General features: G+C 50.5%; 1 protein-coding gene across 1 annotated transcript in view; it reads left to right on the top strand.

Moving 5' to 3' along the window:
- Positions 1-15,254, top strand: part of NEURL1 (neuralized E3 ubiquitin protein ligase 1) — a 70,574-nt gene extending 55,320 nt beyond the window's left edge. Inside the window, exons 4-6 of the mRNA XM_006920889.3 lie at positions 8,377-9,066; positions 12,388-12,534; positions 13,049-15,254. Coding sequence (XP_006920951.1) covers positions 8,377-9,066; positions 12,388-12,534; positions 13,049-13,287 — 1,076 coding nt within the window. The 3' untranslated portion in view covers positions 13,288-15,254. The remainder of the gene's footprint in view (positions 1-8,376; positions 9,067-12,387; positions 12,535-13,048) is intronic.
- The last annotated feature ends 2,875 nt before the right edge of the window (positions 15,255-18,129 follow it).

Raw genomic sequence — 18,129 nt, 5'->3', positions numbered from 1 at the left:
GCAGATGAGCCAAGATGTACTTACAGGGTGCTCCTGAGCACCCCTCCATGCCCACCATAGCCCAGGCACTGTGCAGGAGTGGGGGAAGACACAAGAATTGAAAACTTCTCTTCTTGAAGAGTTTAGTTTTTTTTTACTCAAGCATAGAACTGCTCTGAGGTAACCTAAGTCCAATTCTGCAATTAAGGGTAGCCGAAGACTAAGACTGGGGGTGGGGTGGGGTGCAGCTGGGGAGCAATCCGGGAGGACTTTCTATAGGAGATGAGTTTTAAGTCAGGAACCAAGGGAAGTGAAAAAAATGGACTGGTTGAGGAGGAACAATTCAGGCTAGACAAGAAGGGTGTGCATAGGCACAGAGTAGGGGAATCAGTGGTCATTCAAAGAGCAGATCCTTCAGGGGAGGGGTGAGCGGAAAGGTAGTGAGTGTCTTGTGGAGATTGGGGAGCCATGAGAATAGAAAGTTTCCAGCACCTCTGTGCCGTTGTGCTGTCAGGTTTTTCAGTAAGAGGAGATGTGGCCTAGAGATGGCGAGGGGCCTAGCTAAATTTTCCCAGCCAGTCAGAAGCCAGGCCGGCCTGGAATTCAGATCTCCCAGGCAGATCTGGGTATAAGGTTGGTGTGAGAAGACTTATTGCCACATCAAAAATGGTAGTGGCTGAGCCCAGGAGGGCATTAAGAGGGCATTAGGTGGGGGCTCCCAAGGGCATGTGACATTTTGCTTCTTCCCTACCTATGCCTAGGTTCCCAGGTCTTGGTTAAAAACCCCACTGAGGAGAGAGATGTATGGAGACTCTCAGGGTAGCTTACTGAAGGCCAGGCTACTGCCAGGCCAGTTTCTGGGGTGGCGGGCCAGCCTGGCTGCCCTGCAGTGAGGGGCCTGGGTCTCTTTGAAGATAGGCCCTGGGTCAGGTCCCCCCTCTAGGGTGTGCCTTAGCTTAGCTTGGTGGCACAAAGAGTGTGAGCCCTCCCTGGCCAGCTGAGGACCACACTGCCATCTGGGGCTTCCGTTTCTCAGGCTAAACCAATATTTACCTTTAGCCATGGCTGCCAGGGGCTGAGAGGCAAATATTAGTTTAAGGAGCCTGAGCCAAGCTCTTGGGATGGTGGGGGGGTGGCGGGGGGAGAGCTGAGGATGCTATTCACGATTGCTTCCTCTTTGACAGTTTTCATTTCTTCTTGATTGAAAAAATGCCTTGCTATTCCTTTTGCTTCAGAGACTCTTCCAGGTATTTCCTTTTTGCTCACCCCAAATTCTGACAATTATATCAGGCCCCAACACCAAAATCTCCCCACCATCAAGGAGCCTTCCCTTACCTCTGCTGTTCTCGATGACCCTTCCTCTTCCTGACCACCGGAAGCATTTGGAAGTCTAAGTGGTATCAGCAGTTCTGCATTATGCATTGTCTTGCTCTTTAAGAAGGCAGCGTAAATCCTCTTTGTATATGTTATAAAGAAAGTTAATATTGTATCCATTTTGCAAAGAAACAGAGGCTCAGAGAGGTATGATAACTTGCTCAAGGTCACACAGCTTGGTGGAGATGGAACTTAAGCCCTGGAGTGTAGGCTACATTACTTCCCAGGTCCTCTAAATATGAGTCCTTCTGGTCCCCTTATTAAGTCTGGGTTCCCCCCAAGTGTGGAGACTGTGGGCCTCCAATGACTTCTAGAATAGAGCTTACAAGAGCTCAAACCCTCAGGGATCAGCTGTAATGTTGAGTACAGATGCGTCACCAGGGTCCCCGCTGGGGAAGAAGGGTGATGGGGTGCTCAGCATCATGGTTCAGTGGTGAGGGTGGGTTTGCTTGCACGGTAGTTCCCTGGGAGCTCTTGAGGGCTTTGTCTGGTTCTTTTATTCATGGTGCACTCAGTTTTCTACCAGAATGAATATATATAAAGTGCAACCATATGTAATTGCCAATATTGGACCGTTTCTCATGTCCAGAAATAGTTTCCATCTAGAATCTCTTTAGCCCAGGATTTAGTCCTGGGGATCTTGGGGCACCCAGGACGGGATGTGTGTATAGGAGAGGAGCTGGGCCCTGCAGTATTCAGGACAAAGCCTTCATTGCAGAAGCAGGAGACCTGAATGAATCAAGTCTTGACCACTCACTAGCTCAGGGCAGGTCTCTCAGCTTCTCTGTGTCTCAACCACCTCATCTTTTATTTGGATGTAATTATCCATGCACCATTTACCTCACAGATAGTCTGTGAGGCTCGCGAATATGTAAAAATGTTTACACAAATGGGAAGGGCTGTTGTTTTTAGATTAAAAAGGAATACCTAATTTAAAAAAAATCACCAGAATAGACAAACCCCCAAGCCAGTCCTGTCATTGGAAGAGGGAGCCTTAAAACCAAGTCCCTGTATCTGGATGAAAGTCAAACCATGAAATTTAAATTGTTCCTTGAAACAAAATCTGTGGCCCTGCAGCTGCGTTCCTTGGAACACTGGGGTTCCGCAGAGGCATCTCTTCAGCTACTGAGTGTTAGGGCTCCATGGCCACCTCTCAGACTTCTTCCAGAGCTTTGAGTTCTGTTGGACAAAAGGGTTCCACTTTTTAAAGAAGTTTGAGAACCACCAGGCCAGATGATTCTGAGAATCTATACGTTTAAGATTCTGTGGCTTGAAGATGCTGTAACTCTAAGAGTTTGTGACTTTGAGTGAATCTGGGACATTCCGCCCTTCTCTCCGTGAGCCTCAGAAAGTGTGTTTGTTTCTCCTAGCTTTCCTGCGGTTGGGTTTATATGGAGAGGGTGGAGGTGGGTGTGGGTTTCGGGGTACTGCCCAGAGGGGTGGAGAACCCCTTGCCCATCCAAGTCATGCACCCGCCCTCCTGGCTCCTTCTCCTGCCCCATGCCAGATGGAGACCAGCAGGAGGATGTTTACAAAGACAGTAAGTGGGCTGGCAGCACCTTCCCAACGGGCGGCAGACCTGCCAGCCTGCTTGGAGGCTGCAGGCTGACCCGTGGTTAAAGATTATCCAGAGCTCCGGATGTGAGCATCTAAACAAACAAGACTCAGGCTGATGGCAAGCCCTGCTTCAAAGAAGCCCCTTGCCGCCCCTCCCACCCCAAGTACTCAGGCCCTGCCTTGGTTCCCCTGCACTGATGGCAGCTCGTGGGAGGGCCTGGTGGGTCTCCGGGTGTGAGCTGGCCCTAGTGCCCTCCGCCTGGCCCCGTCCCTCCTCTCCCTTTCTTTCTCCTCACGGGCCTTGCTCAGACTGTTCTCCAGGCATTTGCTAATGCACTTTTCCCACCTGAGTGTCTCTTGCTTCTGTCTGTCAATCCAAACCCTCCTGTCCTTCGAGGCCCAGGTCAAATCTTGTTTTTTCCTCTAAGATGCTGTCTCTGACTCACTCTGAAACAGTAAGGGGGACCTTAGCCTCAGTTGGAGAGCATTATCCTAAAAGAGATATTTATCTTAAAGAAGAGAAGGCTCTTCTTCTAAAGGGAGCTCCAAGGAGTGGATACAGGCCACATAAGGATCCATGCAACGAGAGGCTCTCTAACATTAGTCATAGCTCTTCAGAGATAGGGATAGATAGCCTTGGAGGTGGTGAGCTGCTTATGTCACCAGGGGCATTCTAGCCAAGCCTGGGTGAGAACTTGGCAGAGACAAGTAGATTTCCTCCTCTCCTTTAAGGTCCCTGTCTAACCAGAGACACTAAAATTTTATAACAAATTGTGTTCAAATATTTTCATGCCTCCAAGCTTCAATCCTTCTAAGGGCTACTGGCTCTCCAGGTCTTGGCTTCTCCCTCTCTCCTTAATCTCCGCCCAGGGTTGGGCACACAGTGGATCAGTGAGTGGGTGCCCTGAGTGCCACCCTGAGGGCAGGAAACCCCTAGCCCGGGTCTCTCTGCCCCTTTCAGGGCCCGGTGGTTTCTGCCCTGGCCCAGGGGATCTGCAGAGCCACTGCCATGCACCAGATTAGGCAGAAGCTTAAGATGACAAATTCCTTCCTGAGAGGATGGGGAGGGGACTGAGTTTAGCGGCCTCTCTCTTGTCCTTGTGCCGCCCCTCCCCCATCATAAAACCTCCAAAGTGGGCAGCTGTGTGTCCCGGGCATAGATTACATAACTTGTTGCTTCCAAATGTGGGGCCACTGCTTAGGGTTATAGGTTGCCTGCCTGGTTTTTCCGAGCTGCCCCCCAGGGCACAGTCCTGGGCTGAGGTTGCTCCCATGGTGTTCTCCCAGGCTTTGGGAGCCTGAACCCTTCCCTGACCTCTGACTTGCTGTCAGCTCACCCAGCCGTGACCCTTGCTGTTCTTTCTGCGGAGGGTGCTCTGACCAGCTCCTCGATCTCAAGTTTCATCTATTTCAAGGCTCTGGCGCAGCTGGGCACACCGATGGGATTGTTATTTTGGAGCTTGCTGGCGGCCTGCAGCTGCTCCTGACCCTGAGGGTGGAGGGGATGGGAGAGAAGACATACTTGGGCTGGGCACTTGCCCCAGGGATTCTGTTTTTAGCTGTTTCCCACCATCTCCTGTACCTCCTCTCTCAACTCCTACAATATTTCAAGCAAATACGAAAGGGTCATTTTCCTGCTCGCTCGCTTGCTCGCTCGCTCGCTCGCTCTCTCTCTCTCTCTCTCTCTCTCTCTCTCTCTCTCTCCTCTAATCTCCACTTGTAGCTTTTTTTTTCTGGTCTTTAGTCAGGATGTTATTCAGTGATTATATCCTGGGTATCCATCATAACCACTATAAAGTCCTACATTTAGGTCCAAAAAGTTAATTGCCTGAGTGCAGCTGGACCTGACTTTGGCTGACAGACTCAACCTGAGCAAATAGTAATATGTGAATTTATCAGGTACCCAGGTGCCAGGGGCTTCTCACTCTACCTCTGATCCCTTCAACAACATCGAAAGGCAGGTGTTATTACCCCTGTTCTCTAGGTGAGTGAGCTGAGGCTGGAGGGAAGTTGCTTACCCACAGGCCACCAGCCAAGTGCTGGATCGGATATTTAAACTCAGGCCCGAATCACCCTGAAGGCCAGGCACTTTCTTCTGAGCCACGTGGCATGTAAAAGATAATAACAGTGTTTCATATGAACCCACTGATTATTTCATGCCAGGTCTCTACTAGGTGCCCTAGGTACCTTATTCCACTTCACCTTCACAGCATTCCTCCCAAGGGGGAATATTAGAATATAGATTTTTGTAACAATCAGTAAATGCTGATTTCACTGTTGAAGAAGAGGGGTCCAGAAAGGTTAAGCTATTTGTCCAAGGTCATATAGCCAGGAAATGGCAGAGTCAGGATTTGAACCCCAGCTGATGGCTTCAAAGCCCTTGCACTTAATGATGCTCTTATCTTGCCTACCAGAATATGGATTTTGTTTACTAAAAACCTAACCTACTTTTAGGTTGCATTATTAGGAGTATAGCGTACATATCAGGGGGGATGATGGCTGCACTGTGCTTTGAGCTGGTCAGGGCACATCTGGAACACTGAGTCTGGTTCTGTTCAATACTGAGTCTGTCTAAGAGGTGGGAAGGTGTATGGGGAGTCTGAGTATTCCTTGAGGAGATTTGTCTTCTGTATGGGGCTGAGAGGCAGCCCCAGAGGTAAATACAAGGAGGAGGAGACACATTCTTAAAGACAGAGTAGCCCAACAACAGCACAGGTTGCCTTGAAGGTGGTGAGCACCTGGTTGTAGGCATATTCAAGTGGAAGAGGGTTCCATATTCAAGTAGACGGGGCAGAGATCAGGATAGCTGACATCCAGCCCCATTCAGAAATCTGTTTTGAGGGTCTTCCCAGATCCATGGGCTCTGACTGATTGTCCTGAGTGTGTGTGGAGTGGGGAGAGAAATGCGGGGGTACATATGTGTGTGGACCCCTATGACAGCCTTGTTCCTGTAGGTCCTGGCTGAGCATCTCTGAGCCACTTGTTTCTTCCTCATCCAGCTGTTCCTGTCCCTTTCCCTCTCTGTCTCTAGCCCTCCAGAGTCCTCAAGGGCATTGCCTGGAATCCCTGAGGGTTCGGGGAACAGGGTCTGTTCTCTGGGTTCCAGGTCAACCCTACAGCCTTCCTTAGGTCCCCGCTTTGCCTCTTGTGCCTCCTCTTCCTGCTTGGGCCCTCTTCGCCTCTGCCTCTCTGCAGCCCCCCAGCCTCTCTGCACCATCACTGTCACAGAGTCAATTCCCTGGAATAATCGTATTTTCCGGTCGGCTCCCTTCTCCTTGCCAAGCACGATGCTGGGAAATCCCAACCAGTTAGGCCCCATGAGGCTTCTTCAGAGAGACAGTGGACTTGGGGGGAAGGCCCGGCACTCTCTCCTTGCCTGGGCCCAAACAACACTGTTCCTGGAAGAGGCAGGGGGGCTGGGTGGGGGAGAACAAGAACAGGGAGGCTTTAAGGACTGTCTCTAGATGTGATTAGAGCTGAATTCTGGCCTCTGGTGCGTATACCAGCCCAGTCCCCCAGGCTTTGCTCCCACACCGAGCACCCCAGCCATTCTTACCCAGTTCCTGGAGAGGAAGCACAGATTCTCCTGTGGGGACACTCAGAGAAAAGGCTCCCAGGGAGGGATTGGCCCACAATGTGGCCTACTGTGGCACTAGTCAAATTTGGGGACTGCCACAGAAGGGCTTCAATAAAAAGGAGGGGCTGAAAGCAAAGACTGTGGAATTGAGAGTTAGACCTTGCTTCAATCGTGGATCTACCACTTGGCAGATGTCACATAACATCTCTGAGCTTTACCTGTACAGCGGGAACACCTCCATGGGAAGCTTAAAGGATGAAATGCAGAGGTAATTCATTGTGCATGATGACTTTTATTATAAATTACAGGACTCCATAAAGCTGGACAAAACACAGCTATTAAAAGAATATGGTGTTAGAAACATACTCATTGGCATGAAAAGGTGTTTAGGACATAGAAAGTGGAAAAGCTAGTTTTCAAAAGGAAATCTGTATGACAGAGTTCTTAGTCTGGAGTCCATGCCCATGAATGGCTTTCTGTGATTCACGGATGCCCTGAAATTATCCACAGAATTTTGGGAGAATGTGCACTTTTCTTAGGAGGAGATAGATCAAAGTTATCACATTTTAAAGGGATTTGTTACCCATAAGTGGTTAAAAATTACTGGTGTTTATATAGCATGATTCAATTTTTGTATTAAAAAAAAAGTAACTGAAAAATATATTGCAAAAAAGGGCTGGAGGATCATACATCCAAATATTAATAGTATTTTTCTCTAGATGGGGGGCTGACAGGCGATTAACTTTTTGCTAAAGTGTCTTTTCTATAAAACACAGTCTGTATGACGTATGTGGTTGAAAAGAGACAGGTTTTGATTTCCTGTTAAGTCACATTCAAAAGGTTAGCTTGGATAAATTTACGTAACTGCATTGTCCTTTTGTGGCAAGGATAACTTCAAAAGGTAACTGTTAGGATAAGAATTTGTGCAAAGAGGAGTTCTGGGGATGTCACCAGTACATTCAACACATATTTACTTCTCTACTAAGTGATCAGGGCTGTTCTAGCTACTGGGGATAAAGATTGAGGGCTTCAAGAGTTAAATTTTTAAAAAAATCTTTTATAAGTGTATCATTTAGAATCAATCATGTTTTTTTATTTTGTTATGGGGACCCTGGTATTTGAATTTGTCTGCCTATGTGCCCTAGCCCAAAAGAAACGCCAGGAGTTTGCAGTATAGAAAGTAAAATAGTTTAATATTGACGTAGAAATTTAGAGAGTTATCTCCCTAAGACCTGGCTCTCCAATGGCATGTAGGTTACAGATTATGTAGGGCAAAATCAAAAGTCAAGGGCTGTTAGGGGTTCGAGGTCATGCTGGGAAATGATTGGTTAGAGGTGAGGTAAGCGTAATAAACCATTTCTTCCCGTGGTGAGGACAGTTCTGAGGTCTGCTCTGGCATCTCTCTATTTTCATGGAAAAGTAGCCAGGGGGTCTTTCCACCTTCCAGCTCAGTGTCTGAAACATTATTTAGGTCAAGATGCTATCTTTAGGCTGCCAGAGGTCCAGACCTCGTGACAATTAGTCAAGTCCGGGCTATTGTCTTCTGCTGCCTTGGGGGTTGCTGATTACCTAGGGGAGAGCTAGGCTATGAGGGGGTAGAGAGCTATGATTTCTAGAACTAGGATTCAAAGCTAAATTTAATTAAAGTCATAACGACCCTCATTTTCAATTTTGGTGTCATTTCTTCGAGCCTTAATTCTTAAATAGATGCCCTGCACAACTTGGTCTTCCAACTTTGCTTGTTAGTTTAGCATCTTCTGTGCCTTTAAAAGTCTGGGAAGGGTGTTGATGGTGCATACTTTAAAGATTAGTCGTAGGGTGCAGGCGATGGGGACTGGTCCCATCGGGCCTGCCTGATGGTAGCCCTGTCCTCTCCTCCCTGACCGCAGATAGCGAGCTGGTACTGCCGGACTGCCTGCGGCCGCGTTCCTTCACCGCCCTGCGGAGGCCGTCACTGCGACGTGAGGCCGACGACGCGCGCCTCTCTGTGAGCCTGTGCGACCTCAACGTGCCCGCTGCGGACAGCGACGAGGCCACGCTAGCCGTCGGCTGCCCTATCCCGCAGAACTCGCTCAACTCGCAGCACAGCCGCGCGCTCCCCGCGCAGCTCGACGGTGACCTGCGCTTCCATGCGCTGCGCGCGGGCGCGCACGTCCGGATCCTGGACGAGCAGACGGTGGCGCGCCTGGAGCACGGGCGCGACGAGCGCGCGCTCGTCTTCACCAGCCGGCCCGTGCATGTGGCCGAGACCATCTTCGTCAAGGTCACGCGCTCGGGCGGCGCGCGGCCCGGCGCGCTCTCCTTCGGCGTCACCACGTGCGACCCTGGCACGCTGCGGCCCGCCGACCTGCCTTTCAGCCCTGAGGCCCTCGTGGACCGCAAGGAGTTCTGGGCCGTCTGCCGCGTGCCCGGGCCTCTGCACAGTGGTGACATCCTGGGCCTGGTGGTCAACGCCGACGGCGAGCTGCACCTCAGCCACAACGGCGCCGCCGCGGGCATGCAGCTGTGCGTGGACGCCTCACAGCCGCTCTGGATGCTCTTCGGCCTGCACGGGGCCGTCACGCAGATCCGCATCCTCGGTGAGTGCTCCCGGCCACGCGTGGGTCAGGATAGGGAAAAAGAGGGCCAATCCCGCCCCACCTCGTCATGTGGTCTTGCCAAAGAGTTGCATTCACTGAAATGAATTCTGGGCGGGACTCCATTTTCTAGTCTGTGGCCCTCAGTCTCAGCAGATGCACCTTCGGGAGGGAAGAAAAAGCATGGATCATTGAGTCCCACTCAAGCTGATGAACCCACATTCCCACACATCGATATATCAATGTCTGTCTGTCTGTCTGTCTATCTATCTATCTATCTATCTATCTATCTATCTATCTATCTATCTATCTATCTAAAAACTACACACACTGCAGTGGCCACTTAAAAATGAGAAAATGTTGTTTCCACCAGCAATTAACTCTTTGAGACTGTTTTCATTTCTCCAAAATGGGAATAAAGGCCTCTGCCTTCAAGAATGTTTGTGTGTCTAAAAAATAAAAAGAGGTTGGTATGTCAGGTGCCAGGTGTATGTGCAGGGTGGCGCCTGGCTCAGGGGCCTGTGGGGAATCCCTGAGCAGAGGGCTTTGGAGGAAATGGGGGTTGCTGAAGTCTGAGCCATACTTTCCTGGGTTTGAATGGACTGGGGAATGTGGACTAAGGGTAACGCATGTTTCCCAGAGTGTTCACTGGGTTAAGTGTTTATTGAAAAAGGGTCGTTGGATCAAAAAAGTTTGGGAAATATTGAGTTTAAAAAAAGTGGGGCATTCTTTACTGCTGAACTTCTCAGAGCCTTTAATAGGCACGTGTGAAGTCTCTAAGGAGGAAGTGGTGGTGGTTATGGTGTATAGCTTTTCCACACTAATTTGACCAGAAATACTTTTTTTTCACAAAGTGTCTCCTGGGACCTCTTTTACCCCAGAGTGAGCAGATATTCCCAGTGCTTGTCTGCTAATCTGCTGCAGTAGACTGGGCTAGTTTCATTAGACTCACTTGGACAACTAATCTGCACTACTAAAGTGCAGATTCTGGAGTACTGCCTACAGAGATTTCAATTCTGTAGATCTTGATAGGTCCTGGGCGTCTGAAGTTTTTTTTTTTTTTTTTAGCAAGTTTGCTTAGACAAGTTTAGAGACTCCTGAGCTTCACAGGCCCCCAACTTAGACCTCACCCCAGGAGGTGATAATGTGTGTACGTGAGTGGGCATGAGTTACACTATAAGATGAGCATACACTGTATAGGCACATGTGAATAACTAAATGCATGTGTTTTTGTGTATGTAATGCTGTTGGAGTGTGTGAGAGTTTGTAAAATCAAAGTCATTGGGGACTTCCTACTCTAGTCCAGAGACCAAACGAAGATGGAGTGAAAAATAAATTTAAAAAGGAATGAAAATGAACAAGCCCCATCCCATCTGGTCTCGGAAGCTAAGCAGGGTTGGGCCTGGTTAGTACTTGGATGGGAGACCACCTAGGAAGACCAGGTGCTGTAGGTGTAAAAAAAAATAAAAAATAAAAAAGAATGAAAAGAAGTGAAGCTGGGATGCTAAGAAGTTAACGACTGAGGGAAGATAAATCAGGAAGGAATGAAAAGAAATAAGGCTAGCTGAAAAGACATCAGGAAGGAAAGAAGTAGGGGTGAAAATTCAGGATAGAATAAAAAGAAATCGGACTTGGGTGCAGGAAAAATCAGGCTGAGGTACAAAGATATTTGGCTACACTCAGTGGGAGACACTGCTCCTCAGACGAATGAAATTAAGGGCAAGGTACTTTCTTGCCTCAGCATCATCTAATAATAGATAAGTAGCTTTCCAGTGAGGCTTCTGTTACCCAAAGAGGCTTACTAGACTAGAGCAAAGAAGACGCTTAAAAAAAAAAAAAAAAAATCAGGACTTAAATGTCCCAAGAGGTAAGTGGGCCAAGATGGGTGTTGAAGAATAATCATCCAGAATTCAATATTTACTAAATAGAGTGCTCCTGAGATGTTTGGAGAATTGGGTGTCTTAACGAGCAAATTGGTTTTAGGGGATCCTGACTAACTCTAAAGGAAAAACAAACCAGTGACAATATATGAAAGGTAATTATTTACCTCACAGAGGAATGCTTTGCTCTGTTGAAGACCTAAGTGCACTGAGAATGGAAGGCTATTTCCTTCACTCCAAAACTACAGCCAATTTCATACTTAAAGGTGAAACACCAGAAACATTCTCATTAAAGTCAGGAATATGATCGTGATGCCTTGCAGTATTATTCTGAAAATGCTAGCCAGTGCAGTAAGGCAAGAAAAGCAAGTAGGACATATGACTTTCTGAAGGAGATGATGATTAACTTGAAAACTATGAACACTATTAAGAGAAATCCTGTGGACATCTAGTGAGTATTCCTAGAAAGTGATTATTAAATGAATTAGAACAAATAACATAAAAAAGGTCTCATTGAGCACTTGTGTGTAGGACATTATGTTAGGCCCTGTGGGAGAGTCACAGGTGAAAAGATTTCCTGCTCTCAGGAACCCCATGGTTTAACTGGGGAGACAAAGCTGCATTCCTGGGCAAAGAACAAATATCGCCCCAGGATCTGTGGTTGTTTAGTCCTGCACGTGTTTACGTGTGGCTGGTCAGTGTTTATTTCAATAGAGTAATGTGGTTGCAGGGAATCAAGGCTGCCAAGAAGAGGGGTTTTGAGGGCAGCCCCAAGAAGCTCCCTGGACTGTTGTCAGCTCTTTGGGGTAGGAGCTCTGTAGGTCTTGTTCCCAGTTTTATGTATACACAATGCACGGTACCTGGTAGACCCTCAGAAAGGACTTGTTGAAGGGAGGAGGGAGGAGAGAGGGAACAGGAAGGTGAGAGGTGAATGTGAGAGAGAAAGGTGTGAAGGAAGGAAAGAGGGAAAGAATGTAGGACAGAACAAGTGTGGGAGATGGCGAAGGGCATTTCAAAGATGCCAGTGCAGAGGAGAGGGTGGGCAGTAGCTGGAGACAGTGATGGAGAGCACAGGGCTCTGGATAGGAGCGGGAAGCTAGGGCTGGAAGAGCCATGCTGGGCGGGTGGAAGGTGGCCTTGTTCTTGAAGGTGAAGGATGCATGGGGAAGGATGGAAGGGCTTCCAGGCAGGGAGCTTGTTTGGAGAGTGCTGAAGTGGTAATACCAGACCGAATGTGGCCCTCCAGTTTGGAGGCAGGAACAGAGCTGCGGCAGGGTGTTGGGCCAGCTTATGGCATCCTGCCCTGAGCCCAGTGGCTGGGCTGTATGATGAGGCTGCGGCACCCACTTTCTCTCCTGGGAACCTACCGGAGGCGGGCAGAGACTCAAGCTTTCTCCTAGTGGGCCTCTGAGTGGCTAGCGCATCCTTCCCTCCCCTTCCACAGGCTCCACCATCCTTGCCGAGCGGGGCATCCCATCACTCCCCTGCTCCCCCGCCTCCACGCCAACCTCGCCCAGTGCCCTGGGTAGCCGCCTCTCCGAACCCTTGCTCAGCACATGCAGCTCGGGACCTCTGGGGAGCTCTGCTGGCGGTAAGTGGGCTGGCCCCTCCAGGTCCATGGTGTCTATACCACACCTCTCACCCCGAGCCCTGGCTGAGGAAGCATGCAGCCTCTGTATCAGGGCTGGGACCTTGGAGGAGCTGGAGCAGGCCCACTCAACCCTTGTTGGGTGGTCATTTCTGGAGTGTATCCCATCCTGTCCCCAGGCTGGGTACCTTTCTCCAAAGGACTTTTTTAGCGCACAGGGAACATCAAAAGATAGCTCAGGAGAGGCCTGCCTTAAAAGATTTTGAGCCCCTTTCCTCCATCCCTTCTCTTTCACTGCTTCATGGACACCCTGGCCTGGTCTGGGAGTTGAGGGGCCAGAATTGGGGCTTCCCAGAGTATAGGAAACCCCTCTCGTGCCCAGGAAATTGAGCCATCAGAGTAAACAGGCAGATCTTGATAAATGGCGGGCGAGAGAAGAAGCCAGGGGGCTCCCTTCCTGTTACCTACGGTGGGATCAGATCAAATCTTCCCCTGACTGGTGTTCCCTCATCCCCAGGGACGGCCCCCAACTCACCCGTGAGCCTGCCTGAGTCACCAGTGACTCCAGGCCCGGGCCAGTGGAGCGACGAGTGCACCATTTGCTATGAGCATGCGGTGGACACGGTCATCTACACATGTGGTCACATGTGCCTCTGCTATGCCTGCGGTCTACGCCTCAAGAAGGCTCTGCACGCCTGCTGCCCCATCTGCCGCCGCCCCATCAAGGACATCATCAAGACCTACCGAAGCTCCTAGCCCGCTGCGGCGCCCTGCCCCGCACCCCCATCTCTTCAGACTCGGCTCAGCTCCAGCCAGGGGCAAGCCAGCGGGGCCCCTTCTCTTCTTCGTTTCGGAAACTCTTTTCCCTTCTCCATTAAACATAGGAAACTGAGGTCCCTGAAGATTTGGGGAAAAAGAGGGTAGCAGGCAGGGAGGTGGGGAGCAGAAGCAAATCACCTGCCAGAGAGGAGTAGAGTCTATACTCTGCCTTCCTCTCTGCACTTAGCTCTTCCCTACATGCCGAGGGACTAAACTGGGGTCTCAGCCTGTCCTAATCCTTCCCCATCGGGGCAGACTTCTAGGAGGTCCCTCTAGCCCATGTGGTACCTTTGTGAGACTTAGAAAGCATGTACCTTCCTCTGGGCAGATGTGACCCTGAGCCACGGCATGGGGCTTGGCTGGTGGAGTATGGATTGGACTTCAGCCTCCATTTACTCCCTCAGCCAGCGGCCTGTGAGCAGTGCACAACTTGCTCAACAGCAGCTGTGGCCAGGTGGCCCCTGAGCTGCGGCCTTACATTCTGACCTACTCACCTTCTTCCTCTCTACTCTGCCCCTTTGGGCTTGGCAGCCAGTGGAAGGGAGGCCAGTGGATACCTCTCGGCCCAGGGAGACTGCAGCCTCCATGCCATATCCCTATTCCCCTCACCCAGGGTGGGTGGATGGACAGGCTGCATAAGGCTCCAGATGCTGAGTCCCTGGCCCATGCCCTGGCAGATGCGGAGGGCCCCTTCCTGGCCATAGCCTTTCTGCCCCAATCATCTCGCCCCTTGGTGTGGGCTGGAGAGCAGGATCTGTCTTCTGTCGGAGACTCTATAAGAACAGGTTTGTATCTACTCTCTGTGACCTGTCCTGCATCTCAGTGCTGTCCTGGCCTGGCTGACGCTCACAGATGTAGAATCCCTAGGAGAGTCCAGGGCCCTAGGTTGGGGCCAGGGAGTTTTCCTGGGATCATACCAGCCTTTTCCTTTATTTTAATTTATTTATTTATTTGGTTTGTGGGGTTTTTTTTTGCGGGGGGGTGGTTGGTGAGTTCTCATTCCTCAGGCCCCTAGACATGCTGCCCTGGTGTGCGGGATGCCTGGTGAGAGGGGGCAGCAGAGGTATTCACCCTTCAAAATCTTTCCCAGACTCCAGCCCCAAAGTCCATAGCCAGTTCTACTTACCACGATTTAGAACTCCATAAAAAGGGGCTGAATTGGGAGGCTTCCTGAAAAATTGTGTCCATTTTACAGAGAGGCAGACTAAGCCTCCCTAATGCCCTGGGGCTGGTGGGTCACCAGAGCCACAAAGTGCCCTTCCTTCCTGGGCTAGAGCAGTTATCATAGCTGGCTCAAATATGTCAGGAGGCCCAGGAGTACCCCCCTCCACAAGGACATAAAATGTTCTGGGAAGGCTGAAGGACGGGAGCCTAGCTTGGGCCAGGGAACAGAGTTGGGGAGCCTAGTGATAGTCGGGGCAGGGAGCCTGTTCTTAGGAAAGACACTCCACCCCCAGAAAGATGAGGGGACTAGGAGCTGGATCTCAGTACCTCTGGGTCCTTGACTCCTGGTTCTGGGGTGAGGTCCCCCCGCTGTTAGGCTGTAGTCATCTTGCCCTGCCCACCCTGTCTGATGAGCTGTGGGCTGGGGCCAGCTCTTAGAGTCTTGGCCTAGTCTTCCCCAGCCTCCCAGCCCTCTGCCTCAGATGGCTTTTTACGCCCATCAGAGACTGCTTCTCCTTATGGCTGGCAGAGCATGGAACTGGCAACCAACCAGTTGTGTGGTCTTGGCCAGGTCATAGCCCCTCTGTGCCTCAGCTGCCACCTCTGTGAAATGATTGTTCGGGGAGGGGGCAGTCTTGTGTAAGTCTTCGGAGTTCTTTGGCGAGGGCCTGCTGTGGGGTGGTTGGTGGGACAGCACTGGGGTCAGGACGCCAGGCCAGGCCTTTGCCTTGCAATGGGCCATTGGGAAGTCACGGTTCCACTAGGAGACTCCCCAATCACTGACCCCAAAGACCCCTTCTGTGAGGGTGGGGTGGGGTGGGGGTGGCCTCATCCAGACAAAGGTTTCATCTCAGAAGCAAGGAAAGGCCCTAAGGGCAGGGGCTGCCTGGCTTGGGGGTGAGGGAGAGGAAGCCATCTGTCCTATTTTCTGTTAGTGCGGGGTAGTTGCTGCCTCCTTTGTGAACGTGGGTCGCTGTGATTGTGAATAAAGGTGATTTCGTACCAGCCTGCGGGCTGTGCTGTACAGTGTGGAGGGCTAGGGAGGTACGGCCATGCGCTCAGGCATGTGTGTTGGGGCGGGGGCTGGTGCTGGAGGGTCAGGTGTCCTGAGTAGCGTGGGGTGTCACCAATCAGGGAAGACTCCCTGGAATGGGGGGCTGGAACATGACCTGGGCCTTGGACAATGGCCAGAACGCCAGATGAGCCTTGTAGGTTGAAAGGGGGATGCCCTTTGGTAGCCTCAGGTCCCTGAGTCCGTGAGGAGCAAGGTCTGGGGCAGGAGCAGCGGGAATCCATGAGGTCTGCTCAGCTTCCTCTGTAGGCTGAGCTGGGCCCCAACCTGGCCCACAGGGGTGGGGGTGGCAGCGCCACCTAGGGGCTAATGGAAAGATGACAAGTCAGCGGGGACTGTGCTGAGTTCCTCAGGAACAGGGCCTCCCTAGCCCTTGCTCCAGGCCCACACCCCTGCCCCTGGCTGGGAGATCAGTTGAGCTCCCATTGCTGAGGCCTATACTAAATGGGTGGTACAGCTGGGCAGAAAAGGAGACCTTTAGAGAAACTTTCTAGATGTGCTGAGTACCTCTGGCTGGCTGCGAAGGTGAGTCTGCCCGAGGGGATCTAGGCACAGTTCAGAATCATGCTGATTTGGTGGGGCGGGGCCCCAAAGGCACAGGAGATGCCTGCCTTCCTGCCCTCTCTCCTGGGAGGTCACTCTGGCTGCCCAGCCTCTGCCTGGTCTTGAATGGCCATGGGCTGCTCCCTACGTCAAGACAGCCCAGTCCTGCTTACTAGAGTCTGAGGGGCCAGCTACGCTGTGGGTCTTTGGCCCCCAGATCTGCATCTAGATCTGCAGCTAGATGTGGGTCTTTGGCCCCCACATCTGCATCTCTTTCAAAGCCTTGGCCACTGCACAGAAGGCCTCCCGAAAAGCCAAGGCGGGAAACGGGGAGGAGCTCGAGTATGATTCTCACCAATGAGGGTGGGAACTTCCCTATCCTCTGCCCCACCATGTCCTCAGAGGGCCCAGGACCCTGCAGTTCACCTTGCACTTGGCATAGTGTGGCTTTGGCCATTCAACTGGATGGGTTTTCTGGTGGCAGAGAGAATTAAGAGGTGATTTTGTTCAGTTAAAAAGGCCAAAAACTTTATTTAATTTTCAGGGAAATACAAGAAGATGCATGTAAACATAAACAAAATACAAAACAAAATAACCCAAATCTTACAGTCCAGAAGCATGCCAAGACAGAATATTTTCTGCAGACCAAAGAGTCCCATCTGAATGATAAAGAACACCTGGAAAGTAGCAGGCCAAGGGCTGGGTCCCTTCCCCAAGGACACTGCATTTTTGTGATGAAAACAATTAAAAAAAAAAAAAAACCTATTAAAAATATTAGAAACATGGAGATAGTTTAGCACCACCATGGGTTCTGGAAATTGTTTAGCACTCAGTTTGAACACACTGAATTCAATGTTCTTCAGTTTCTCTGCTAAGCGGGGAACAGGGAACAACTTCCTCCTGACCCTGACAGGGCGTGCTAGGAGCTGGGAGGTGTTAAGTGGATGCCACGAGGAATTCTCCAAAGTTCTGGAGTCCAGCAGTTCACATGCAACCATGCAGTCCACAGACTCACACTTCAGGGACCTGCCACTCACGTTTTTCCTGGAAGTCACCTTACTGCAGACTTCTCGGTAACTAGCAGCGAAACCCTTTCCCATCCTGTATCTGGATTTAAAGAAAACCTGTTGCAGAGAACAAGTTGCAGATTCAAGAATGGTGGCTGTTTACCCTCCTTTCTCTGAAATAAACACTTAAGAGCAGTGTGCCTTGTCATAGGCCACTAAAAACGAAAGGGCATATCCATGGATAAGTGTGTGTTGCACCCGATCCTCTCAGCCTCACCAGTGGGCAGGCTCAGCAAACCGAGTAACCACAGGTTTCATCAGAGATACTTGAAAATAACGGGTCGACAGGAGACCCAAACGAGGTTGACTTCCTTCCAGATAAAGCTTGATGGTATCTAGACCCTGGGATTTCAGTTTGGGGGTGGTGGGCCCTTACTACATGACCCATTTGGTCACTAGTCTTCAAGCTATTTGAGAGGCTAGCTCTGGATTGGACAAAGGGAGGTGGGCAAAACCAGTCGGGAACCTGGGAAATGGATGAATAGTCTGGAGCCTGGGCCTCCAAACTCAAAGATCAGTTTGTTGCTGGTGACTTCCTCTCTCCATTAAGTAAAGCAGTGACCATTAAGAACTTGCTGGGGATCCAGCTTGTGACACAGCAAGTAGCTGTTTCCTCCGGCCAGCTTCTTCTATGGCCTAATCTTGGGGCTTTTCCAACCTGCTCTGGCTGGACCCTTGGGTGTTGAATCACTAAATCCCTCCTTACCTGCTCTCTTCTTCCTGAAACACTTAGAATTGATTTCTTCCTTCTTTTTAATAAAGACAAAACTCCAGATTCCAAATCCTCTCTCAGCCTTCTCATACTTTCTTTCCCCTTTCTGCCTAGAAGACTTTCTCTTCTGGAAGCTACCTCCCCAGGGAAGGGATGTAAGCCCCAGACACCCCAAACATGCACACACTCATCTCGCCAACGTGCCTCTCACTCGCCACCAA

The sequence above is a fragment of the Pteropus alecto genome, unplaced genomic scaffold (genome assembly GCF_000325575.1).
Source record: "Pteropus alecto unplaced genomic scaffold, ASM32557v1 scaffold177, whole genome shotgun sequence".
NCBI classification, from domain to species: Eukaryota; Metazoa; Chordata; class Mammalia; order Chiroptera; family Pteropodidae; genus Pteropus; species Pteropus alecto.
The sequence above is the reverse complement of the archived record's forward strand: the minus strand, read 5'-3'. Positions and strand labels throughout refer to the sequence as shown.